Source organism: Syngnathus leptorhynchus, chromosome 2 (assembly GCF_054491065.1).
Source record: "Syngnathus leptorhynchus isolate UIUO chromosome 2, UIUO_Slep, whole genome shotgun sequence".
In the NCBI taxonomy this organism is placed as follows: Eukaryota; Metazoa; Chordata; class Actinopteri; order Syngnathiformes; family Syngnathidae; genus Syngnathus; species Syngnathus leptorhynchus.
Genome location: NC_141196.1, coordinates 394,213 through 418,182, shown reverse-complemented (window position 1 = coordinate 418,182; position 23,970 = coordinate 394,213). Strand labels below are relative to the sequence as shown.

The window sequence follows — 23,970 nt, the reverse complement described above, 5'->3', positions numbered from 1 at the left end:
CCCCTGACCTTTTGGCTGACCTCCTCTTGTTGCTTTGGAAATGTGGCGCAAGTGTAAATTTGTATTCATTCATTGACATTGACAAAAAGCGTGCGCGCGTATGTGTGTGTTAATAAAAACCAATAGAGGAAAAAAAAAAAAAACGCTATTTCTAATGTGTCACCTTGGACCTGAACAGTATAGAACAGCTCGACTCTCCCAAAATGTCCCTTTTTGTGTCCCACCCGGCCGTTGCTCTCCCTCAGCTTTGCGTCAAAGTCAGAGAGGAAGGGAGGAAGGAAGTGCCAAAATAAGCAAGACCAGTGGCGCGCCCCGGGTTGAGTGCCGCTTTTTTTTTTTCTTCTCTCTTTTTTCCCCTCACGCAACTCAGCGTGGGTCACACTCGGGCACAACGTCGCCATGAAGAGCATCAGGGTTTGTGTCCTCCTGCTGCTAGCATCCGTGCACATCTTCATGGCAGGTAAGTCAATTGGCTGAATTCGTTCCCTTTTCTGTGTCTTTTTTTTTCCAGCGCATCAAGCAAATGTCTAGACCGCAATGGAGTTACAGATTGAAAAATGATGACCAAAAACTTATATATATATATATATATATATATATATACATACACATATACATGAATACATATATAAAATTTCTTTTACACAATTAGTGTAAAATGTTTTTTGGTAATAATCCAAACATTCAACCTCGGCATGAAATGAAATAGAATGTAAACAATTCAATCTTGTATCATACTGCTCTTGGAGTGCATTATATATAACACACACACACACACACACACACACACACACTGAGCACTTTCACACACACTGAGCACTTTCACATATTCGGGAGGCAGAAAATAGGAGAAGAATATATGCAGAGTGTCAATTTGTCAACCAGGAGTACCATGGGTTAAGACAGCTTCCATTTTGATGGATGGTTTCCCATCTGTCTTGTCAATCAGCCAACAATTTTGGTGGCTCTGATATCAGTCATGTTGACTTCAGGCAGCCAACAATTTTGATGACTCTTGATATCAGTCATGTTGACTTCAGGCAGCCACCAATTTTGATGACTCTTGATATCAGTCATGTTGACTTCAGGCAGCCACCAATTTTGATGACTCTTGATATCAGTCATGTTGACTTCAGGCAGCCACCAATTTTGATGACTCTTGATATCAGTCATGTTGACTTCAGGCAGCCACCAATTTTGATGACTCTTGATATCAGTCATGTTGACTTCAGGCAGCCACCAATTTTGATGACTCTTGATATCAGTCATGTTGACTTTACGCTGCTTTGATTTGTCTATCGGAGAGCCATCAAAGCAGACCTCGAGGGACGGAGCCATGTTTGACAGAGATAGTCTCAGCTCCTCAGTATTGTAGCCTTACCGAAGTAGCAGGCAAGTCGTGGGCGAGTAAGCGGCCGGCTGGAGTCTCAGCTCCTCAGTATTGTAGCCTTACCGAAGTAGCAGGCAAGTCGTGGGCGAGTAAGCGGCCGGCTGGCTGGCCGGCTGGCTTGCTCTCCTACCCGTCCCCGCTGCCTTCACGGCCTCCCTCAGCAATTTTGATTGCGGGAGGAGTCGTCATTCCTCAGAGATGATAAAGAGTCGATGCCTGTCAGGACAGTTGTGTTGTTGTTTTTTCCCTGTCGAGGCACCGTTTGCGTCGGAGCGACCGGGACACTTGCTATCCTATGCTATCCTATGCTATCCTATCCTATGCTATGCTATCCTATCCTATGCTATCCTATGCTATCCTGTTGTAATGCCGTTTTCCTGCTCATTCCCCATGCCTCAAAGTGTCAACAGATGACATTGGCGGGAACCGGCGGATGGAGAGTCTGACCACGGACAAAGCGGTGACAGAAAGCCACTGGGGTGAATGCAATCCAATTGTTGCTTACGAGGGCCCGAGGGATTGCATCCGTCCGTCCGTCCGTCCGTCCATATTGAAGAAGCAAGCTCTTTTGAAATTGGCAATTCATTGGCAGATTTTTACCGTGTCAACTCTGACGAGACAAACGGCGAGAAGTCGGCCATGTCAGCTCTTTTCTTCAGGAATTCTTTTCTTCTTACAAAAGATTCCTCGGACTGGTTCATCATCGGTTAGCAGAATTTCAATCTGTCAAATCGGCACCAAAAGGAACATCATTCGGGCCCTATTGTTTGCAGCTAGTTGTGGATCTGACTCTTTTGTACCCTTGAGCAGCGGCGCCGACGGGCCGAGCGCCGACGGGCCGAGCGCCGACGAGCCGAGCGCCGACGGGCCGAGCGCCGACGAGCCGCTCAGTGACGAGCCGAGCGCCCGCCGCCACAGTCGCGCCCCTGGCACAAAGCACGGCAAAACCTGCAGAGAGCGGTGAGTGTATCAAAGATCTTAAAAGAGGTGCAATGATGACAGCCAATGTTTTCCACTGCAGAAAAAGTCCCCACGGCGGCGGCGGCGGCAACGACGACCCCTCGGCGGCCCGACGTGACGTCGCCGACGGCCGGGCCTGACGAGAAAAGTGGGATCTTTGGATAGAGTACCCCGCTTAGCGACCGTGGCGCCACCCTTTTATTTCCTTCCTGTGTTGACAGAAGCTGCGGCAAACAGCAGCACCCGCCCGCCCCACGTGACCACCGAGCGGACTCAAGATGAGAGAACGGCGACGCCACGCCGGACGCGCACGGAACTCACCACTACATGGCAAATCGACAACGGTACCGTCGCGTACCATTCCGTTGGGACTCACGGTGAGAGATGGGCTGTTTTTTTTTTCTTTTCTTTTTTTCTATTTTTCCTCAACCACCGCCCGCCCGTTGTGCTTTCAGCAATGCCTCGGCACCAGACCACAGAGAAAAGTCCCGGTATGTAAGTGGCAAAAGCGGATGTTGGGGAAAGAAAAGCCAAACAAAGGCCATTCTCAACACTGTGTGTGATGTTATTTTTAGGCAAAATGGCAGACCCCGCCCGAGATAGTGCATGTATTCGTTCATCTGAAGACAGTGAGAAAATCGTGCCAGCGCATAGAACGTTGTCAAGAAAATGTTTGTTTGAGTGGAGCTCAATTTGTGGGCGAGCTCTCTTTTTCAAAATCCGACCCGGGTCATCATAGCTTTGAACTGGTCATTGAATGTCATCCATTTTGATCTTATTTCAAGTCCCAATGTGGGTGTGGTGACATTTGTCCTCTGCATTGAACCCATCCCCGTGTGATTTGGATCCATCCCCTGCCCTGCCCTGGGGGAGAGGGGAGCAGTGAGCAGCTAGCAGCAGCTAGCAGCAGCAGCAGCGGTGCCGCCGCCGCGGTGCCGCCGCCGCGCTCGGGAATCATTTTGGTGATCCCAGAATTCATCCCAATTCCAACCCTTAGTTTGAGTTTAGTTTCAGTTCTAGCTTTTTCTTTTTTTTTTTTGGTGACTGTATGTGAAATGGCAAAAAAAATATAGAAGAGGATTTTGATTGTGATTGCGGAAAGGTCCTCAGGTTGCCAGCGCTGACAAAGAAGTCAGAGGAGCAGGTGAGAAATTGGCGTCGGCCTGAGTCAAAGTGGGCGGGGTGACTTTGCTCTCTTTTCTTTTCTCTTGGCAGCCAGTGACAAAAGACTTTGGTGGATCTTGCTGCCCGTCCTGCTGGCCGCCTCCGCCGCCGTCATCATTCTCAAGTTCAAATGCAAAAAGATCCACGAGCACACGGGTACGTGGCCCGAGGTCAAAATGGAAGCTTTGCCGTGACATTTTTGACTGGCTTTCTTTCAACAGAGACCAGCGATACCGGAACAGAGAAGTAAGCGCTAAGCGCTGACCCAGGCCGCCCCGCCCCGCCCCGCCGCGCGTCGCTACAAAGTCAGCCCAAACAAATTGAGTGTGTGTGTGTGTGTGTGCGCGCGCGCGCAGCGCGTCCTTCCAGAGCCGTCCGGAAAGCACCAAAGACGGCGTCATGCTTCTTGCCGTCAAGTCGTCAGGCGGCCAAGACCACGGTGAGCCGTCTTGCGCCTGCCCACGTGGCTGCGTGGCTGCCTGCCTGCCTGCCTGCCTGGCTGCGTGGCTGCGTGCGTGCCTGCCTGCCTGCCTGCCTGCGTGGCTGCGTGCCTGCCTGCCTGCCTGCCTGCCTGCCTGCCTGCCTGCCTGCCTGCCTGCCTGCCTGCCTGCCTGCCTGCCTGCCTGCCTGCCTGCCTGCCTGCCTGCCTGCCTGCCTGCCTGCCTGCCTGCCTGCCTGCCTGCCTGCCTGCCTGCCTGCCTGCCTGCCTGCCTGCCTGCCTGCCTGCCTGCCTGCCTGCCTGCCTGCCTGCCTGCCTGCCTGCCTGCCTGCCTGCCTGCGTGGTTGCCTGCCTGCCTGCGTGGTTGCGTGGTTGCGTGGCTGCGTGGCTGCGTGGCTGCGTGGCTGCGTGGCTGCCTGGGCCGAGAAGGTGTTTCCTGTGATTTGGAGCAGCCGCCCCTCAGCCAAAAGACAGCCGCTTCCTAACATAAACACACGTTTGTTTTGGACACGGGCTATTGTGTGCTGACCAAATGTCACGCCGGCCCGGACGCGTGGTCGGACAGCCGGATGCGTCTCACGTATTTGCGCGCCCACGCAATCTCAGTAGTTAATCTACACGATTTGGAGCTTCACAGGCCACTTGAGTCATTTTGGGAGGATTTCCGCAGAGGCCCCGATGTCGCTGTATGTCGGAAATTAGTGCACAAAGAAAAGGAGTGCAAGGCATGTCAAAGATCTTCCACGCAAGGACTCTTTTCGACCACTTTTGACACAAATTGCTTTTTGGCAGCAGCAGGAGCAGCAGCAGCATCTAGTGACGCTTTCTAGAACTGCAGCCATTGGCAACCTGCTCTTTTCAGCAGCAGCAGCAGCACCTAGTGACGCTTTCTAGAACTGCAGCCATTGGCAACCTGCTCTTTTCAGCAGCAGCAGCAGCACCTAGTGACGCTTTCTAGAACTGCAGTCATTGGCAACCTGCTCTTTTCTTCCCGTTTATGTTGCAGCCACAAGCTGAGGCGACGAGGCCAAGGAACGCACCAAGACTTCCCTTCGCTCAAGTCACCTCACCTAACACTAAATAAATCAAAAAGAAAGATCAACTTACAATCAAGAATAACTTTATTATTAACATTGTTTTTTTTAGTCTGTAATAGAACAGATTCAACGTGCATCACTTTGCCTAAAATTAAAAAAATAAATGATAATTCTTCAAACTGTAAACATTCTTGACCAACTGCCATTTTATGGTGAAAAAAATACAATAAAATAATAAACATACATAATATTCAATTAGATAACAGCAACAAATTTATTATTTGCTAAATAATATATTATATAATATATATATATATTATATATATAATATATTTCGACACGAAAAGGAGTCGAGTATAATGTAATATATAATATCAATAACAAAGCCATTCTAACGAGTTTTGATTGTCCATGTTTGAGCGTGCCAAACAAGGGATTTGACATCCCAGCCTCTGTTCAACGTTTAGGTGGGTATGTGAAAAAATGACAAATATTCTCCAACATCCCCTGATCTTAAGAGGGCAACCTCAAAACTCCAGCTAGGGGAAATGAGACCACAGATGGGAGGGTCCAGGATGTCCAAGCTGCAATGGATGCAGAGAGGACACGGCACAAACAGTGGAGACAATTCACAAAAGATGTGGAGAGCAGGATGTTCTTGCACAGCAATGACTCTGAGACTCATCAGAGCAACAGCCTGGGGGAAGAAGCTGTCTCTGTCTGTGTCTGCTGCTTTTGGCGGACACAGCTCTATAACGTGGTCTGGAGGGGAGAAGTTCAAACAGGGTCTGTAGAGATGTTACTTGCACCTTTCCTGGTCCTGGACAGGTACAAGTCTTGGATAGATGCGAGGTTGATTCCAATGATCTTTTCTGCAGTCCCGATTGCAGTCTGTGCTTGTCTTGTTTGGAGGCCGACCCAAAGCGGACAGTGATGGAGGTGCAGAGGACAGACTGGATGATGGCAGTGTAGAAGGTCTTCAGCAACTCTGAGTTACTTATCAAAATCAAAGTGACAAAAAAGACAGACAAACATAACGGATGGAAGATGCCACCCCAGAAAAAGGGTGGGAGGCGAGGCGAGGCGACCCTAACCCTAATCCACTTTCGAAATCGGACTAGGCGAGGCGAGGCAAGGCAAGTAAGCTTCTGCCTTGGGCTTCTCCGCTTTGGTTTGGAGCAACAGTAATGCATCCCTGGTTCATGGTTCCAAGAGCACCCGGTGGCCATCGGTGAAAATCGGCAAAGTAGTGTCACCCTCTCTTTTTGAACATGTGGACATTTGACGTGTCTCAATAAGTGCATATCGTTTTATTCCAACAATATAGAATAGTTTCAAGCATGTAAATAAAATATTAACTAAAGTGTACATACTGTCAATGTTTTTTTTCAAATCTGCGAGGGTGCGGCCACTCCCATTTTCATAGTCTTTGGGTCTGAACCCACAACCTTCCAGTCTCAGGGCGGTCACTCTACCACTAGGCCACTTTGCGCTCCAGCTGTTCAAAGTACTTGTCTGACCACGGTGCACGCTTTGGGCTCATTGTGACGAGCCCTATTGGAGGCACTGAATGATCATGCCCAAACTGTGAACTTTCCATTTCATTTCATTATGAGGTTTCTAGTGACTCCAGTATCAGAAAGTGCCAGGTCCCTCAATTAAAAAAAACAAAAACAAAAACAAAAAAAACATGATTCATAAAACAGGTTTAGACTCATTTTTGTCACGGACTGCATTGTTTCCTTTGGAGGGCCATACAGTATAGGCTACGAAACCAACTGATGAATTACTAGGAAAAAAACCCCAAAGTTTGAAAGACCAACGATGATAAAGATTGATGTCAATGTCTATTTTATTTGTTGAAGACAATTTGTAATGTTCGTAACGTCGATGCAAAATTTGTCTTTGTGGGCCACATAGAATGATGTGCTGGGCCGTATCTGACCCCCGGGCCTCGAGTTTGAAGGGGGAACCGCTTCCCCCTTTCATCCTTCATCCTAGGGAACGTGAGCTGGGATTAGACCGTCGTGAGACAGGTTAGTTTTACCCTACTGATAATGTGTCATCATTTCAAGTTAGATTATTTTGGAAAATTGTCAAGGACTTGCATTTTTTTTTTTATAAAAAAAAGCACATTATAAGCTTTAATGTATACGCAGATAGCAAAGGCCACAGGTTCATTGGTGCGATATAAAATTCATCTTTTTACTTACAAAGGCCATTACAAAAATCAATTGCACGATGGAAAATACTGTACAGGTAGGTCACCAGTAATTCTTTTCTTTGTTTTTCCACGCCTACACCATTTACAAATGGTTTGCGGGTCAGTAGGAAAATGTCGCCGGGCAAAAAGCCGAGAAATGTTGCAGTCCTCAATCCACCATTGGCTGGCCAATGTTTTGTTTTCTGTCCTCATACGTGAACAAGAAAGCCAATGAGATTCACCTCCCACAATTTTTCCTTTCTGTCGTAAACAGGTAGCCCCAGTCAATTTGCCTCTCTAATTCATATCTTGAATGGTGCGCGTGTCAAGGGACAAAAAAATAAAAAAAATTATATATATATATATATATATATATATATATATATATATATATCCCCTGCTGCTCCTTCTCCTCCTTCTGATATATATATATATATATATATATATATATATATATATATATATATATATATATATATATATATATATATATATAAAAATCACCAAATCACCAAATTGACATTGGCCTAAAAACAAATCATCGGTCAAGCCCTCGTAAACACGAAAACTTGAATATCGGTCAATCTTTCAAGTCATACGAGTGAGTCCCTGGCAACACTTGAGCCCCAAATTTTCTGATGTTTGGCGCCGTCGCTAGTCAAAGCTCCACCTTGCGCGCTGACAAGAAAGCGGAAACCTCTTCAAGTTTGCGGAGCGGAGGTGACATCGCGGCTCCCGCCGGAGACACGGCCAATGCCGCCGGCCGGTCACTTTGGTCTCACCCGTCCGTCTGTCCGTCCGTCCGTCCCTCCCTCCCTCCCTCTCGGGCCTAAAGCGCATCCCTGGATATCCAGCCGCTCTCGGTGAGAAAGGTGACGATGCGTTTCCTGAGGACTTTGTCCAGGTAGCTGGGCAGCCGGCTCTTGGAGGAGGGGACGCCTTGTCTCTTTTGCAGGTGGTCCTTGACGATGATGGTTTTGACAGTCAGGTAGCGCGCGGGGCTCAGGCTGAGGGAACTACACAGGACCTTCTCGCGCTCCGACAGCAGCTCGAAACCCGTCAGGTTCTCGATGGCGGCGAACTCGCCGTCTTTGGCTTCCTCCTTGACGGCGCAGCCCGGCACGGAGGCGAGCCCGGCGCCCGGCGCCGTCCCGGGGCCCGGCCCGCCGCCGCCCCGCTTGGAGATGAGCACGCTCTTGTTCTCCTTGCGTTTCTCCCGTTTGTGGCGCACCGCCTCGTACTCGGCCGCCTCGTCCAGGCGGGCGATGCCGTTGCGGCGACAGCGCTGCAGCTCCCGCACTTTGGCCCTGAGCGCGCGCTCTTTGTGCATGTTCTCAAAGAGCTCTTCCACTTCTCGGTGGGCCATGAACTGGCAGAGCCCCCGCAGCCGCATCCGTTGCTCCTTCTCCTCCTTGTTGATCTTTCTTTTGGGCGGAGCGGGAACCGGCGGGCAGGTTCCGGCGGCCGAACCCGGCGCGGCGGCGGGCGCCGTCCCCGCCGCGCTCACCGCTCCCGGGGACTTGTCCCTGTCCCGCGTCTCTTTCTTGTCTCGGCCCAGAAAGACGGGGACCAAGCCGTAGTCCCGGGCGATGTTCTTTCGCCGCTGTCGCTCGCGGAGTTTACGTACGTACATGTCCACGTGGGCGCGCTTCATTTCAATCTCCACGTCGTCGTCGTCGTAGTTGACGGAGAGGGCGCTGATGAGCGTCTCGGCGTCCTGGTCGTATTCGATCTCGTAGTCGTCGCGCAGCGGCATGTAGCCCAGCTGCTGCTGCTCGGCCAGGCTGATGTCCAGAGGCGGGAGCGGGACAGTGAGGCTGGGCGACAGCGCCCCCCCGCCGGGGCACGTGTGGTCCGTCACCCGGTTGGGAATGTTGTCGGGGATGCAGGCCTTTCCCAGGTTGCCGTGGATGTACATGGTCACGTAGTGGTCCATGACTTCCTGCGGAGTGCGGCCGGCTCCCACTTGAGCGGCCATGTCCTCCTACGACGGAGGGCAAAAAAATAGAAAGTATGCCGAGTCGTCAAGAGTGGCATTGCATGTATCATTCGACAGCAACAACTATAGTTGCATTCACTATTCGGGTGTTTTGTAGTTAGAATCGGTACTTCTACGTCACTGCTAAACGTGCACCAAGTCCAAAGACATCGTACCCAGTTTCCAAAGCCGTACTGCTCGATGGCATCGAGGAGCGACTGCTCTTCCCTGCTCGTCCATCCTCCCTCCGCTTCGGGACCCCAGAGGGAGAAGCGACCGCCGTCGACCTGCTGGTAGCCGTGCCATCTGCGGTGGTTGCCGATTTCTGCGCCCGCCGAGAAGCACTCTGGACACAGCTCGATATCGGGACAATCGGTGCAGCGAAGCCGGAGATTGGTGACGTCTGCCAGGCAGTTCACGCAGTACTTCTTTCCCAGGTCGGCCATGTTGGCTGGCTTTCGCTCCTTGTTGTCGGAGGCTGCATGCGCATGCGCGGTGACTGACGTGCGAACCCGAGCGAGCGCCGCTTTGAGAGGGAGGACAACGCTGCCCTCGACAGACGTGTAACTGCGCATGCGCAAGAAAACAACAACAACAACAACAACACTCAATGAACCCAAATTCCCGTCAGTGTCGTAGAAAAGATCAATTCCCGTCAGATTCATTCATTCATTCATTCATTCATTCATTCATTCATTCATTCATCAACCGGAGCGCTTAACCCGACGAGGTTCGCCGGGATGCTGGAGCCAAAGCCGTCAGTCAATGTTTGGGCGGGAAGGGCACACTCGCCAAATCCAACAGTAATGGGCGGTTTCTTATTGGTGCTTTCTTCTTATTTGTATGAAATCCAAAATACACGAGTTCTTTGAACCCATTTGGCTTCGTATTGACTGACGTCACCCGTGACGCAATTCAAGAGAGGCGTGATCTTCACATCCGGGCCGTTTCCGCAAACATGGAGGCTGTGTTGAGCGACGTAGTGGCTCCCGAAGACCTGCTCGTAAGTTACTAGCCGGTGTTTTTTTCAAAACACTTCACCCCCTTTCTCGTCGTTCGACACCTCGCAGTCCGACCAACAGACGTATGTGGAGCACTCCTTCCGCGCTGCCAAAATTTGGAATCACGGCGACTTATTTGTCGCGTCACCCAAGTCGCTCATGCTAATGCTCCTTTTAATAGGAAACCGTTGAGGACTTTGCTCATGTGTGTGTGTGTGTGTGTGAGAGAACTGTGCTTGAATTGAGTCCGTCACGCCTGCGATGTATACCTTGATATTTTTGGATAGAAATTTGAGAAGAAATACAACAATGAGCTGGCGAAGGGAGCCGTTTCCAAGGAGACCAAGTTTGAATACGCCTGGTGTCTGATCAGGAGCAAATACACTGGCGACATCAAGAAAGGAATTGCTATGTTGGAGGGTGAGTGAGTGAGTGAGTGTTGTTGCCAAGTAAAGTCCCAAGTGTCCCGCTGCTGTGTCCGTCAACTTCCTGATACGTTCTCCATCTCGTTGTCCTGAAGAACTTGTCCAGAAAGCCTCGAAGGACGACACGCGCGACTTCTACTTCTACCTCGCGGTGGCCAACTACCGACTGAAGGTGAAAAGCTTGAGCAGGCTTATTTTTTACATGAATAATTATCAGCGGGAGTTAAAGGGACCGGATAAGCAGAATTGTTTCAACCCGCTTCCCTTTTCGAAATGTGAAATGAAGTTGTAACAAGTGTTGTACCTGCCGACATGAACCGAAATCAAAGTTGCGTATTTTCCAGACGACAAGTCGCGTACCTAAGTTTATCGGAGCATCCGTGTCGCTCCGAATCATTAAAACCAGCGACATCTCTTGTCTTCCGTGTCACTTATCGACAACTCCGGAAGTAGATGCGGCGCTGACGTCAGTCTCGTGGTCACTTGCAGTTCCAATTATTCCAGAAGCCTAGAGCGCCCGCCCGCCCTCCCTCCCGCGGTTTAGTGTGAAAAGAACACGTGGAGCCATATTAAGGAAGCAATGTGTTCATGGTCAAGTAACAATGTGTTAAGTCATTTTGCTCCCGAGTGAGTATACGTTGCGGCAACTATGAAGAAAAAGTGCCACTTGTAGTCTGGAAAATACGCTTTGATCAAAGTAACTGACGGCACGAAGGAAGGCCACCCATCGTCTTGCAGGAGTATGAAGAAGCCCTGAAGTACATCCGCATCCTCCTGAAGAACGAGCCCGGCAACAAGCAGGCGGCCGAGTTGCAGGCGCTCATCGACAAGGCGTTAAAAAAAGGTACAATTGATCACGGCCGACGAACCGTTGTGTATTTGTTTGGTGCAAATGGAGCTACGTGCGCTGTTCTGTAGATGGCTTGGTCGGCATGGCGATCGTGGGTGGAATCGGTCTCGGCGTGGCCGGCTTAGCGGGGCTCATCGGACTGGCTGTGGCCAAGCGAGGGCCCAAGTTTTAAGCAGCCGCCACTCTGATTGATGTATTTATTTTCTTTTGCATTGACATTGAGCCTTCAGCCTGTGTACATAACAAAGCAAGTGTCAAGCCACAGCTTTTATTTGGAATCCCATGTCTTTTTTTTTTTTTGCCGTAGTTTTTATTTACCATCCAATTTGTTTTCATGCCAATCTAGTCAAAAGGGAACATGTCCCGAGTTGAACAGCTTTTGCAACTCTTAATAAAAGGAAGGAAAAAAAGTTGACCTCAGTCACCTGTTCCCATTCAATAATTGCGTCCTTATCGGCGCCGAGTACGTGGCGATCTTAACGTGCTGTCTTGACATCAACAGGAAACAAAATAATACCAAGAAAAAAAAAAAAAAACACCACACCACGGCTTGGCCTAGTTGACTGCCCTTGTAATCATCTTGACCCAAAGATGAAATCAAATGTGTCAACATTGGTTTACGATGCCATCGCGCGTGCGCGCGTGTCGTTATCGGTGGTGCGTTGCTTATTAACTCAGCTGACAGCGGCACCGAAACTCCCGAGTGTCAAATTGCCGTGATCATTTAAAACAATATGTAATGCATTAAAGAAAAGTAATAATGATGCGGAGGACTTTCCAAATAGTATCAAAGAAAAGTTGTTGTTTTTTTTGTGGAAATGAGTTGTTGCTTTTGTGATTTGATCTCCTATTTCCACTCATTTTTTTTTCCAATCAGATGGAAGAAAAAACAAGCCACTTGTATTTTTTTGAAGACTTGGATTCAATCACACTGATTGAATATGGTTCGTTGAGCGTATGTAGCATCAAGATATTTTATCGAGATGTTTTGAGGTGTGCGTGTGATATCGGGCCAGGGGTTTTGCAATATTTACCTGCCGTGTGACGGGAAAAAAAATTCCACGGCCAAGGTCTCAACTTCCCCAACACGCCTTCTTCCCTGTTTGCCTGTCGCAATTAATTAGCGGATGGCTCCGCTCTGCCCTCGACCCGTTTGCATGCAAAGCAACGACGCTTTGTGCCCTTATGTGTTTTCTTTTTTTTTTTTTTTTGGCCAAACAATCGAGCAAGTCGTGAGTGGTTGGAAAAAATGATTCGGATGACTACAATGACCTCGCGAGCCTCTTTTTTACCATTGGCAATAACGGAGCTTTACACAATGACCCAGTTGATGGTTTGATGAAAAGTTGAACAGAATGTGCAATTGAATCGACCTGGAATTGTACGGGCACGCCTCAAATCGTCTCTGAGACGCTCGTCGCCCCGTATTCGTCTGTCTTCGTTGCAGCTGGAAAAAAAAAATCACCTACTGCAGTGGTGTCAAAGTCGTTTTTGCATGGTAGTCATAGTTTCCTCCGGAGGGCCATTATCACTGTCAATGTCTTCTATATACATACAGAATAGCTTTGTGATGAACTACTAGCTTTCTGATCAGAGACGAGTAAAAACCATTTCAATATTTGAAAAAATAAATGGTCATAAAAACTTGCTAGCAAAGTCTCTATTTTGAAAAAGTGAAGACAATTTGTCATTTTAGCCATGACACAAAGTCAATTTAACATGATATGGCGGGCCGTATCTGCCGTATCTGCCCCCCCCCCCCCCATTGTTCTGCTTCACACCTTTGAATTAGACTCGATGATTTGTTCTTCCTGCTTTATCTCGATGATTATTGTTCACCGTTTTCCCGTCCTCCCACCACGCTTTTTTTTTTTTTTAAGGACATAAAGCTCGATGCTCGTGTGACCATTGGACTCTGCATGAGCTGATAAACACCTGCTATGTTTCGAGGTGTTAAGCGCTAGCAGATACGCGTGCGTGCCTGCCTGCCTGCCCGCCCGCCTGCGTCCGAGTGGGCGGAGAGAGCAGGTGTTAAAAATCCACGTCTTTGGCAAGCCGTCATATTTGGCCAGCGCTTCTCACCCGTTCGAGCCGTGGCGGCCCATGCGTTGATTTGCTTTACGGGGGACTGGGCGGTGCGGTGCGGGCCTGGGATCGACAAGCATGGATCCGACCGTGGAAGTGGTGGCCCTGTTTCTGGGCTTTCTGGGCTGGGTGATGGTCGGGGTGGCTTTGCCCAACCGCTACTGGAAGACGTCCACGGTGGACGGCAACGTCATCACCACCTCCACCATCTACGAGAACCTCTGGATGTCCTGTGCCACCGACTCCACGGGCGTCCACAACTGCCGGGAATTCCCGTCCCTGCTGGCGTTGAACGGCAAGTCGGAGCCAAGCCGGCGCGCCGGCGCTTACTTCTTCCTTTTCTTCTTCTTCTTCTCTTGTTGTTGAAGTAACCTGGCCATGCATCCGTTGTGCCCCGACCAGGTTACATCCAGGCGTCCCGCGCCCTGATGATCACGTCGGTGGTGATGGGCGCCTTCGGCCTGGCGGCGGCCCTGGTGGGCGTGCAGTGCTCCAAGGCGGCCGGCGACAACTACGTGCTCAAGGGTCGCATCGCGGGCGCCGCCGGCGTGCTTTTCATCCTGCAAGGTAGCGCCGCGCCTCTCTCTTTCTCTCTCTCTCTTTCTTTCTCTCTCTCTTTCTTTCTCTTTCTCTCTCTCTCTCTTTCTCTCTCTCTTTCTCTCTCTCTCTCTCTCTCTCTCCCTCTTTCTTTTTCTCTCTCTCTCTCTCTCTCCCTCTTTCTTTTTCTCTCTCTCTCTCTCTCTCCCTCTTTCTTTTTCTCTCTCTCTCTCTCTCTCTCTCTCTCTAAGCATGCGCCCAGCACCAAAATTGCAATGAGAGCGACCCGGGTTTAATTGTGAATACAGTAATCCCTCCTACTTCGCGGCTTCAACTATCGCGGCTTCGCTATATCGCGGGTTTTCAAAAATGCGGAAGTGAATTATTTTATCGCAGAAATTTCATCATTTCACGAGGTTTCGCGGCCACTTGAGTTTCTTCATTTTCCTTTAATAATGATAGCTTACGTTTAAAAGTGAAATGAATAAATTAAAGAGTCAGTACAGTATACTTTATCGTCACATGTGACTTCAGGGCGTTCTCGCTGTTGTATATTTTGGACTAACTCATGTTCCGTAGTGGGAAAACCCCGGATGTGGGAGGGGGAGCTTCGGGGACGTTCAGTGTCGCGATGTACGGCCAGTGAACTGACTGTGATGAAAGGAATAAAGCAGAAATGAATAAATGAAATTGAATGAATAATTGAAATGAATAAATTAAAGAGTCAGTACAGTATACTTTATCGTCACATGTGTCTTCAGGGCGTTCTCGCTGTTGTATATTTTGGACTAACTCATGTTCCGTAGTGGGAAAACCCCGGATGTGGGAGGGGGAGCTTCGGGGACGTTCAGTGTCGCGATGTATGGCCAGTGAACTGACTGTGATGAAAGGAATAAAGCAGTATCCATCACGTCGTTGTCCGAACCATGCTTGCTACATCAGAACCTGGAAAATAGTAAAGATATAACACTCTCCACCGGCGGTGGCCTTCATCTGGACATAGCAATACACTGTTAGTCTCGTCGCTAAGGCATGAATGCGGAGCGCACAGTCCATTGATATGAAAGTCCCCTAGCAGCGAGCTGGTTGATGTCAGCGATAAAAATAGAATATCTTCCAAGAATAGCTCAAAAAAATCTAGTTTCTATTTCGCGGAAATTCCCATTTCGCGGTTGGGTCTGGAACGTAACCCCCGCGAAGTAGGAGGGATCACTGTATTGCCAAATTCAAATGGACTGATTTACAAAACACTCCGTTGTGCCCTGCTCACTGGCCATAGCATAGTTCCAGGAGAAAAAGGTTGGCCAAAAAGATGACCTTTGACACAGTTGTTTCGCTGAGACCGTACTCATAGTTTTCTTTGGGGAGGGGGGGGGGGCATTATGACTGTCAATGCCTAATATTATATACAGTAAAAGCGACACACGCAACAAACGGATAAATAACTAGCTTTGAAATCAGACCCTATTAAAAACAGTTGAAATATTCGAAAAAGATGAATGTGCTCAAAATTGCAAGCAATATCTGAAAACAAATTTTCGTATTGGATAAATAACTAGTTTTCAAATCAGACACTAGTCAAAACAGTTGAAATATTCGCAAAAGATGAATGAATGGGCTCAAAATTGCAAGCAATATCTGAAAACAAATTTTCGTATTGGATAAATAACTAGTTTTCAAATCAGACACTAGTCAAAACAGTTGAAATATTCGAAAAAGATGAATGAATGGGCTCAAAATTGCAATTGCAATTTACGTTCTTGCTTGCTCGTCTTTTTTTTTTTTTTTTTTTTTTAATTAATATTTCAATCCCCACAAATACTTGGAGGCGACCTTTTTTTTGACTCATGAAAAGAAATTGGAATCACGGCTACAGGGTGAGCGGCCCAAAAAAAACAGCATCATCGAGCACGTCCGCTATAAAACACCTTAAAGATAATAAAGGACGTATTTTACAACTTGTAAAAATCAATTCTCTCTGTCCTGTCGGACTTTGGACTAGTTTGACACCCGCTGCCTTTTGTGCACAGTGGTGGCATTGTCGAATTGAAGTAGCGTGCCAATACTACAAGTTGATGCTCAATTGCTGTGGGCGAAAAATATCATCAGAGAGGAAAACCATTCAAAGGAACATTTGAAAAGGGTTTGACAAATATGGAAGGGCGTCATCAAATTGCCAAAATAGGAAAAGGACCAAAATGCAGTTTTTCACAAATGATATTTGTGTTTCATTATTTTTAATAGGTTAGTGATGAATTTATTACATGTTTATTTTTAATAGGTTAGTGATTTCCCCCAAAAAATAAAATCATAGCTTTGTGCACAATGCTATTTGTGTTTTGTTATTTTTAATAGGTTAGTGATTGTGTTTATTTTGAATAGGTTAGTGATGAATTTATTGATGGTTTTATAGGTTTGTGCACGATGGTGGCAGTGTCCTGGTACGCCTTCAACATCACCCAGGAATTCTTCGACCCATTCTTTCCGGGTACAAGGTGAGAAGGAGGCGGCATCCACGAGAAGCACGAGCACAGCCGCCCGGCCGCCCGGCCGCCCTGACACCTGTCAGACCCGACCCTCGTGTCCCTGTGGTTGCAGGTATGAAATCGGCGAGGGGCTGTACATCGGGTGGTGCTCGGCCGTGCTCGCCATCGCCGGGGGGGCGTGCTTAATGTGCTCCTGTCGGATGGGCTCGGAAGGAAAGTAGTAAGTGTCGGCGGCGTCTCGCTTCACGAGCCAAAAGTGACTTGATTTCATATTGATATGCTCCTTATGAATTCTGCAGCCCTTTGCCTCATCAAAGCAGGGGTACTGTTTATTCGGGACCGGCCCGGACCAGAAGTGTGGCTGCCAGCACTTATGGCCGAAATGCGTACGTTTGAATGAAATCTTTTTGTACTCCTCAATAATATGGTCGTCGTTGTTTTGTTGCCACATTTTCTACCCGATTGTTTGTTTGTGTCAAATATTCACATGTACTATGCAATTACTATGATTTGATTCTCAATTTTTGCACTTTTTCCAACTTATTTGCCAATTATGCGCAATAAACGTGTACTGTACACGATGAACACTGTTTGGAGTCATTTTATCGTTGCAGTCTTACAACAACAACTAAGAGCGAGTGTATCAATGACAAGAAACAAGAAGGAATTTTGGATTGTTGAACACTTTGAAGTAGAAGAGCGATCAAGTTGTCGGCATACTTGAATTTCTTCGGGCCGCAATTTCTTGGCGTGCGTACGTCGTTGTTTCCGCAACGTGCGGGCGGCTGTAGTCCAATGAGCGCGGGGCAGGGCGGGGCGGGGCGGGGCGGGGCGGGGCCGGCTGCGTCTCGAACCAGATGCGGACGTGCTGCCTGCTGGCCGCGTGGACCAATCATGTGTGGGGGGCGGGGTAACCCAATACCACGTGAAAAATTGTATTTTTTTTTTTCTTGCACGTGTGAGCTAATTCTGTCCCCGCTTCAATTGAAAAGCACCACACACGCACACAAAAAAAAATAAAGTTTTTTAAAATTGCGTTTTCCGAGGGAACCTTTTCATCCACGAGCCATGTTTTCTACACGGACCTTCAACACAGACGGCCCGGTCCGTCCTGTCCTGTCCCGGTCCGGTCCGGTCCGTAAATACACCGGGCTCGTCTAGCTTAAAGAGGGCTTCAAATGCAGAATGGCCTTTCAATGACTTCGACGTTGTGGTGCTTCTTCGTGTGTCACTAAACCACTGCCGGGTATGGACTGGGGACGTTGGAGTGGACTCGGTGGAGTCGTGTGCTCCTTGTCCTTGCTCTGTGTCATTTTGGACCTACAGCTGGACGGTAAGTCTCGTCGGATTTTGTCCCCCCCCCCCCCCCCCCCCCCCCCCCTCCTTTCTGTCTCAAAAGACGACGACGACTTTGTCTTCCAGGCGTCTTGGGGGCAACTCACGGCGAGATTGAGCATCACCTGGAGATGGGTCGCAAACTTCTGGCAGCCGGTCAGCTGGCTGAAGCCTTGTCCCATTACCACTCTGCTGTAGGTAGGTAAGCTCCCCCTTATCACTCATTCAAGCCCAGCAATGTCTTCATGAATGTTTCGAGCAATGATGAATTTGAGGTGAATTTGTGGCCCATGTGAAACGCTGTGGAATTGACTTGAATGTGAGATTTCAAGACGGCATATCCCGGCGTGTCTAGAAGTGGATTCCAAAAACTACCTGACGTACTACAAACGCGCCGCCGTGTTCCTGGCCATGGGCAAGTCCCGATCGGCCCTCCCCGACCTGACCAGGGCCATCCAGCTCAAGCCCGACTTCCTCGCCGTAAGAAAACCAATTCAATCGAAATCAAAGAATGTCATGCACGGACATGACATTGTGGCTTTGTGTCACACCGCACGACTTCCATTTTCTTCTGTGCTTTCCCCAGGCCCGGCTGCAGAGGGGCAACATCCTTCTGAAACAAGGCAACGCGCAGGAGGCCCGCCGAGACTTTGAAGCGGCGGTGAGCGCAGAGGCGGCCGGGGTTTTGCTCGGGCTCGAATCCACGCGACTGTTGTAGCAATCGTTTTTTTTCCGCCGGGCAGCTCCGGCCAACTCCGGGGCACGACGACGCACGGGAGCAGCTGGCGAGAGCGCGAGAGCTGGAGGAGCTGCAGGAGGACGCCCGGGCGGCGTACCACCGGGGCAACTACGGCGCCGCCGTCTCGGTGCTGGAGCGAGTCGTTGAGGTAAGCCCAAATCCGGGTGCTGAGCGTTACTTTGTTGGAATGATGGCCCACCTCCTGGCTAGATCTCGCCCTGGGATCCCGAGATGCGAGAGCTGCGCGCCGACTGCTACCTCCGCACCGGGGAGCCGCAGAAGGCCATCCAGGACCTGGCGCCGGCCACCCGGCTGCGGAGCGACAACCGCGCCGCTTTCCTCAAGCTCAGCCTGCTGCATTACACCCTGGGGGAGCACCACGAGTCTCTTAAGTGAGCGAGGATTGCCGCGCCGTCCCTGTCTTCCGATCCGCCCCGCTCACACTCATCTTGGCCGCGCCGCAGCCAAGTCCGAGAGTGTCTGAAGCTGGACCAGGACGACAAGGATTGCCTGGCCCACTACAAGCAAGCCAAGAAGCTCAGCAAGCAACTGGACTCGGCCGAGGAGCTCGTCCAGGCGGAAAGGTGGGGTACCGTGAGAGGGGCTCCCGCCGCTGTCGGGTCAGCGCCCGAGGCCCCGCTTTTTCTGACCCTCCGCTCGCTGGCTGGCTGGCTGGCTGCTGGCTGGCCTCTAGGTACCGCGAGGCGATTGACAAGTACGAGGGCGTGATGAAGGCGGAGCCACACGTGCCGCAATACTCCAACCTGGCCAAGGAGAGGATCTGCTTCTGTCTCGTCAAGGTCGGACACCGTCTTGCCGTTTTTCTTTGTGGCGATGGGACTATCAGTTGTTTTTTTTTGTTTGTTTTTTTTTTAATCTCCTTTTTTTAATTAATGGATCAGGTAAAAAAAAACAACAACAAGGTTTCTGTTAAACGGGTTGAAGGTGAGGCGGATCAGAACTCAATGAAATCAATCAAAGTTGAATTGCGGGAAATTCGGATACGATGGCTTTGTTTGGTAGGTATCGCTGAGCCCGATTCAGTTGAATGGAGTTGAGTGGAATAGACCCCCTTTAGACTTTGAAAAGAAAAGAGTTTGGTGTCATTTCGGGCCAGGGGCAAAAAAGATCCAGTGCGCTCACTAGGAATGGATGGCAAAATCGCTCCTTTGAATCTGTGAGCAAACGCCATTGCCGGAAGTGGAAATACATCATTTTGGGTCACAAGAACGGGCAAGTCAACGGCGGGGGGGTGTACCCCACAAAATCATAAACTTCTTGCTTTGAAATGATTTGGACAGGTCCAAGTGGACAATAGGCGCAATGCGCGTCGACATTTCGCCGGCGATTGCTCGTCGTTTGTCCTTCCGGCTCGTCGCAGGCGCTGGCGACGAAATTAGCATTTTGCCCGCGTGCTTTTTTACAGGCCAAGTCGGCCACGGAGGCCATCGACACGTGCTCCGAGGCGTCACCCCGTTTTACCCGCGTGCTTTTTTACAGGCCATGTCGGCCACGGAGGCCATCGACACGTGCTCCGAGGCGCACCGGAGAAACCCTCTCGACGCCAAAGTCCTCCGCCACCGCGCCGAGGCCTTCATCCTCAACCAGGACTACGAGAAAGGTAGGCCCCGCCCCGCCCGCACGGTGGCGCCGTCGTTCACTCGGGACATCCGCCCTAGCCGTGGAGGACTACCAAGAGGCGCAGGAGTTTGACGGCGACAGCGACGACATCCGAGAAGGGCTGGAGCGAGCCCGGAAGCTGCTCAAGCTCTCCCGCAAGAGAGACTACTACAAGATTCTCGGAGTCGGACGGTATCGATTTTATTTTTCAACGTGCCATTGCTTTTAAATAAACGCCAGATTTATAGCTGCCCGGGGGTAAAAAAAAGCCATACGTGAAAGTTGATTGCAGAGGAGGATGTCACATTTAGAGCGAGGCGCTGGTCGTTGACTTTTTGAGCGCTCTTCTCAGGGCGGCCAACAAGCAGGAGATCATCAAGGCCTACAGGAAGCTGGCGCAGCAGTGGCATCCCGATAACTTCCAGTCAGAGGCCGAGAAGAAGGAGGCCGAAAGGAAGTTCATCGACATTGCGTCGGCCAAGGAAGTCCTCACTGACCCAGGTCGGGGAAACCCCTTTGAATAATTCCCCGTAAACTCGCTTTGGCTGCGTGACCCAGGGCAGCCTTTTTTTTTTTTTTTTCCATCCGCCTAAGTGGTCATCGCTATTCCTCACTGGAATAGTCATCCCTCGCTACTTTGCGCCTCAGTGCATTGTGGATTTTTCGACGAAAAAGAAAGAATTATGGCACAATAGTGCCCACACGATTGCAGCTTTTTTCGCCAAAAACAAATTCAAAATTCAGGAATTATGGCACCAAGGTTGGCCGCACACCAGCAGAAGGCAGGCAGCCACGCAGGCAGTGGCCACACGATCGCAGATTTGAAAAAAACAAAACATATTGACAGTATGTACGCTTTACAAAGTCTGCTTTATTGTCAATTTCTTCACGTTAAGACACACAAAGAGATGGAAGTTACATTTCCCACCGTGATTAGACACATTACACAACACATACAAGCAAATAGCACAAAGAGTCAAAACAATAGACAAGAGCGATGGATGGATAAGTAATAAGCAAAAACACGCATGCACGCGCTTATCGTATTGATTCATTATTTTCTGTGTTATTGATACTGTTAATATTTTATTTACATGCTTGAAACTATTCTAGAATGTTGGAATAAAAAGATATGCACTTATCGATACACGTCAAATGTCCACATGTTCAAAAGGAGAGGGTGACACTACTTTGCCGATTTTCACCGATGGCCACCGGGTGCTCTTGGAACCATGAACCAGGGATGCAAATACTGTTGTTCCAAAGCAATTAAAAAAATGAGCCATCCTCCTGTTTTCAGAAATGAGGCAGAAATTTGACAGCGGCGAGGATCCATTGGATCCGGAGAATCAGCAGCAGCAGCAGCATGGCGGCGGCGGACACAATGGCCACGCCTGGCCTTTCCCCTTCAACCCTTTTGAGTCAGGAGGCAGCTTCCACTTCAAGTTCCAGTAGGGGACAAGTCTGTGCCGCGTCTCGGTGAGGACATTTCCTTTGTGAACAAAATGTCCGACTGCCTTCAAAACGGCCGTTGTTTTTTTTTTTTTGCTGTTTTATGTGCCATTATGACCATGAATATCATTTTTTTCTGAAACCAATTTGTCATCAATTGTCCAAAATGGACAACTGACTGCTGAAATGAAATGTTATTGTTTCAAAATCTGCACTTTTATTTCCAAAACGGAAGCACTATATTCTCAACCACAGCAACAAAAGTCTTAGGAATACGACTGACGCTTGAAAGTACAGCCAAACGTGGGCGGGATGCTGTGTGGCGCAAATACCTGAAAAACCTCAAAGGTGACTGTAGCGCTGTACTTCAATCTGGAAGGGGGGGGGGTCATTTAAGGAAGAGAGCCTGTTGTTTATTGAGTTTGTTTTGTTTGTGTCCTTGCATTTGCAGTTGTCAATCTCTACATTAAAAGAAACTAATGTTTCCTGATGTACGTGTCGTGTACATAAAAAGCCAGTTGAAGCCAATCCCAGATGGCTTTGTGGTGGTGGGGTACACCCTGGACTGGACTGGTTGCCACCCAATTGCAGGGCAGCGTAAAAGATGTACTGCCTGACAATTCCTCCTCCAGGACTTGTAGAATGTGAATCATTTAGATTTCATTTCAAAACAAAAGTCCATTCTTCATAGTCCGTTCCCTAGTGGTTCACTCCGAAGCCTTGCGTGTCGTCCAGAATGTCCGCTTCGGCCTCGATGGACACCACATGGTGACCCGGTATCATGGCCAGGCCGAGAACTCGGGGTTCCCCCTGGGAAAAAGTATCTGCAAAGAAAGAGGCAATCAATAAAACGCCCGGCAACCTCGCTTCAAGCGTGGCGTCACGCTCACCTTTGGATTTGAGGAACTCCTGGGCCGAGCCGAGGATTATGTTACAGTCCCGGTCCGTGCAAAGGAAAAGGCCAACCAAGGTCCGGCCGTCAGTCATGCGGATCCTCATGTTCTTGTTCAAAAGGCCCTGGAGCTTCTGCCTCGCCTGGGATGCCGAGGACATGTCACGTTGTTCCTGAATGCATACATTGGATGACAGACAGCTGAGTTCGATTTGAATTGGATGTTCAACAATCACTCTCTATTTCAATTGGTACAAAGTCACTGTGCTCGGACTTGAGGATAATTGAAGGCGGAATGTATGTCTTCATTCAATCACTTCACGGCACATTTGTGAGCGAGCGAATTTAAACGCCAACCAAACTTTGAGCAGGCAAATCATGGCAATAAGAGCACAAATAGGCCAAATGACACATACACGAAGAGACGGTCCGTTTTCTTCGATTGTTGCCATCTGCTCGTTCTTCTTCTGTACTTTGCTGCCGGTCGCATTTTCCACGTACCACAGCAACAGCGACCTCCCAGTGGCCACGAGTGGTCATAGCACGCATAAGCAAGTTTCCTTCTTTCCTCCCCTTCTTTTATTCCTCCGATCATCCCTCACTTCCCTGCCTCATTCTTGCGCCCTCCATCCTACCGTTCTTTCATGCATCTTTACATTTCATCCCTCCTTCAAGCAACCCACATTTCTTTCAGCCTTCAGTTATTCTCCCCTTCATCCCTTCTTCCTTCCTTCCACCCACTCTTCTCTTGCACCCTCCTTCCTTTGATTCCTCCATTTGTTACACATTCCTTCTGCCTTCACGTCTTTTCGGTGTTTTTTTTTTCTTCAAACTATTGCCACAACTTACTCGTCCATTTTGCCTTCATCCCTCCCTCCCTTCCTTCTTTGCTCACATCATTTGCTCTAAAAATGTTTTACTTTGGTTAGCATGCCGCATGTTAGCATTTCCTCACCTCGTGAGAAAAAGCCCCTGAATATATTGCAAGATGTAAAAAAAAAAAAAAGGCTTTCGTCCTTTTTTTAAATTGCTACTATCTTCATTTTCTGTTTCCCAAGCAACTGTTAAGACATTCACCATATACCATCTCATCTTCACTCACTGATTTCCACCCTCACCACAAGCATTGAATTTTCAAGCAATACAATCTGATGTAATTCTGTCCATGGCTGCGGCAGACCCCCACAAACAAACAAACAAACAAACAAACAAACAAACACACACAGTTTTCCTCCCTCTCATTCCCTTCCCAACACACACACATAGAAAATTCTTTTTTTTTTTTATCCATTGGTATGGGCCATGCTTGATAGATTTGCTCTGCAATGCAGAAAGTGACACCACAAGTCTGGGCATAAGGGGGGGGGGGGGGGGGGG

At 49.0% G+C, this 23,970-nt stretch overlaps 6 protein-coding genes across 14 annotated transcripts; 4 read left to right on the top strand and 2 right to left on the bottom strand.

Annotated features, from left to right (window-relative positions):
• Positions 1–311: 311 nt before the first annotated feature.
• On the top strand, positions 312–6,348 carry LOC147059864 (uncharacterized). Of its 5 annotated transcripts, XM_085905298.1 has the most exons (12): positions 312–460; positions 1,792–1,869; positions 1,983–2,096; positions 2,201–2,350; positions 2,412–2,498; positions 2,572–2,727; positions 2,806–2,841; positions 3,453–3,494; positions 3,566–3,670; positions 3,736–3,760; positions 3,871–3,953; positions 4,960–6,348. In XM_085905298.1, exons 1-12 carry the CDS (start codon positions 400–402, stop codon positions 4,968–4,970), a joined length of 948 nt encoding a protein of 315 aa, XP_085761424.1. In that variant the 5' UTR covers positions 312–399; the 3' UTR covers positions 4,971–6,348. The 5 variants fall into 5 exon arrangements, 4 of the variants coding, with proteins under 4 accessions (XP_085761424.1, XP_085761426.1, XP_085761425.1 ...); XM_085905300.1 differs by lacking the exon at positions 1,983–2,096; XM_085905299.1 differs by lacking the exon at positions 2,806–2,841.
• Positions 6,349–7,619: 1,271 nt separating this feature from the next.
• tada2b (transcriptional adaptor 2B) lies at positions 7,620–10,522 on the bottom strand. Its single transcript, XM_085905230.1, has 2 exons — positions 9,348–10,522; positions 7,620–9,177 (listed from the first exon to the last, which is right to left on the bottom strand). The coding sequence occupies exons 1-2, from the start codon at positions 9,834–9,836 to the stop codon at positions 8,023–8,025; spliced, it is 1,644 nt and encodes a 547-aa protein (XP_085761356.1). The 5' UTR covers positions 9,837–10,522; the 3' UTR covers positions 7,620–8,022.
• On the top strand, positions 9,445–11,764 carry fis1 (fission, mitochondrial 1). The gene is made up of 5 exons (XM_085905371.1): positions 9,445–10,174; positions 10,460–10,592; positions 10,693–10,769; positions 11,336–11,441; positions 11,516–11,764. The coding sequence occupies exons 1-5, from the start codon at positions 10,130–10,132 to the stop codon at positions 11,617–11,619; spliced, it is 465 nt and encodes a 154-aa protein (XP_085761497.1). The 5' UTR covers positions 9,445–10,129; the 3' UTR covers positions 11,620–11,764.
• Positions 11,765–12,324: 560 nt separating this feature from the next.
• cldn15a (claudin 15a) lies at positions 12,325–17,140 on the top strand. Its single transcript, XM_085905356.1, has 5 exons — positions 12,325–13,827; positions 13,935–14,099; positions 16,483–16,564; positions 16,668–16,775; positions 16,855–17,140. Exons 1-5 carry the CDS (start codon positions 13,611–13,613, stop codon positions 16,949–16,951), a joined length of 669 nt encoding a protein of 222 aa, XP_085761482.1. The 5' UTR covers positions 12,325–13,610; the 3' UTR covers positions 16,952–17,140.
• A 384-nt stretch (positions 17,141–17,524) lies between these two features.
• On the top strand, positions 17,525–23,648 carry dnajc3b (DnaJ (Hsp40) homolog, subfamily C, member 3b). 4 transcript variants are annotated; one of them, XM_085933436.1, is made up of 12 exons: positions 17,525–17,888; positions 17,978–18,092; positions 18,223–18,370; positions 18,477–18,551; positions 18,634–18,777; positions 18,840–19,021; positions 19,094–19,213; positions 19,324–19,429; positions 20,130–20,250; positions 20,309–20,441; positions 20,602–20,750; positions 21,550–23,648. In XM_085933436.1, exons 1-12 carry the CDS (start codon positions 17,804–17,806, stop codon positions 21,702–21,704), a joined length of 1,533 nt encoding a protein of 510 aa, XP_085789562.1. In that variant the 5' UTR covers positions 17,525–17,803; the 3' UTR covers positions 21,705–23,648. The 4 variants fall into 4 exon arrangements, with proteins under 4 accessions (XP_085789562.1, XP_085789572.1, XP_085789582.1 ...); XM_085933446.1 differs by having other exon boundaries at positions 17,527–17,888; positions 17,978–18,088; positions 18,246–18,370; positions 21,550–23,646; XM_085933456.1 differs by lacking the exon at positions 17,525–17,888 and having other exon boundaries at positions 18,246–18,370; positions 21,550–23,647.
• naa38 (N-alpha-acetyltransferase 38, NatC auxiliary subunit) lies at positions 21,109–23,850 on the bottom strand. 2 transcript variants are annotated; one of them, XM_085933478.1, is made up of 3 exons: positions 23,010–23,850; positions 22,592–22,766; positions 21,109–22,525 (listed from the first exon to the last, which is right to left on the bottom strand). In XM_085933478.1, exons 1-3 carry the CDS (start codon positions 23,043–23,045, stop codon positions 22,401–22,403), a joined length of 336 nt encoding a protein of 111 aa, XP_085789604.1. In that variant the 5' UTR covers positions 23,046–23,850; the 3' UTR covers positions 21,109–22,400. The 2 variants fall into 2 exon arrangements, with proteins under 2 accessions (XP_085789604.1, XP_085789615.1); XM_085933489.1 differs by having other exon boundaries at positions 22,592–22,768; positions 22,957–23,034.
• Positions 23,851–23,970: the final 120 nt, after the last annotated feature.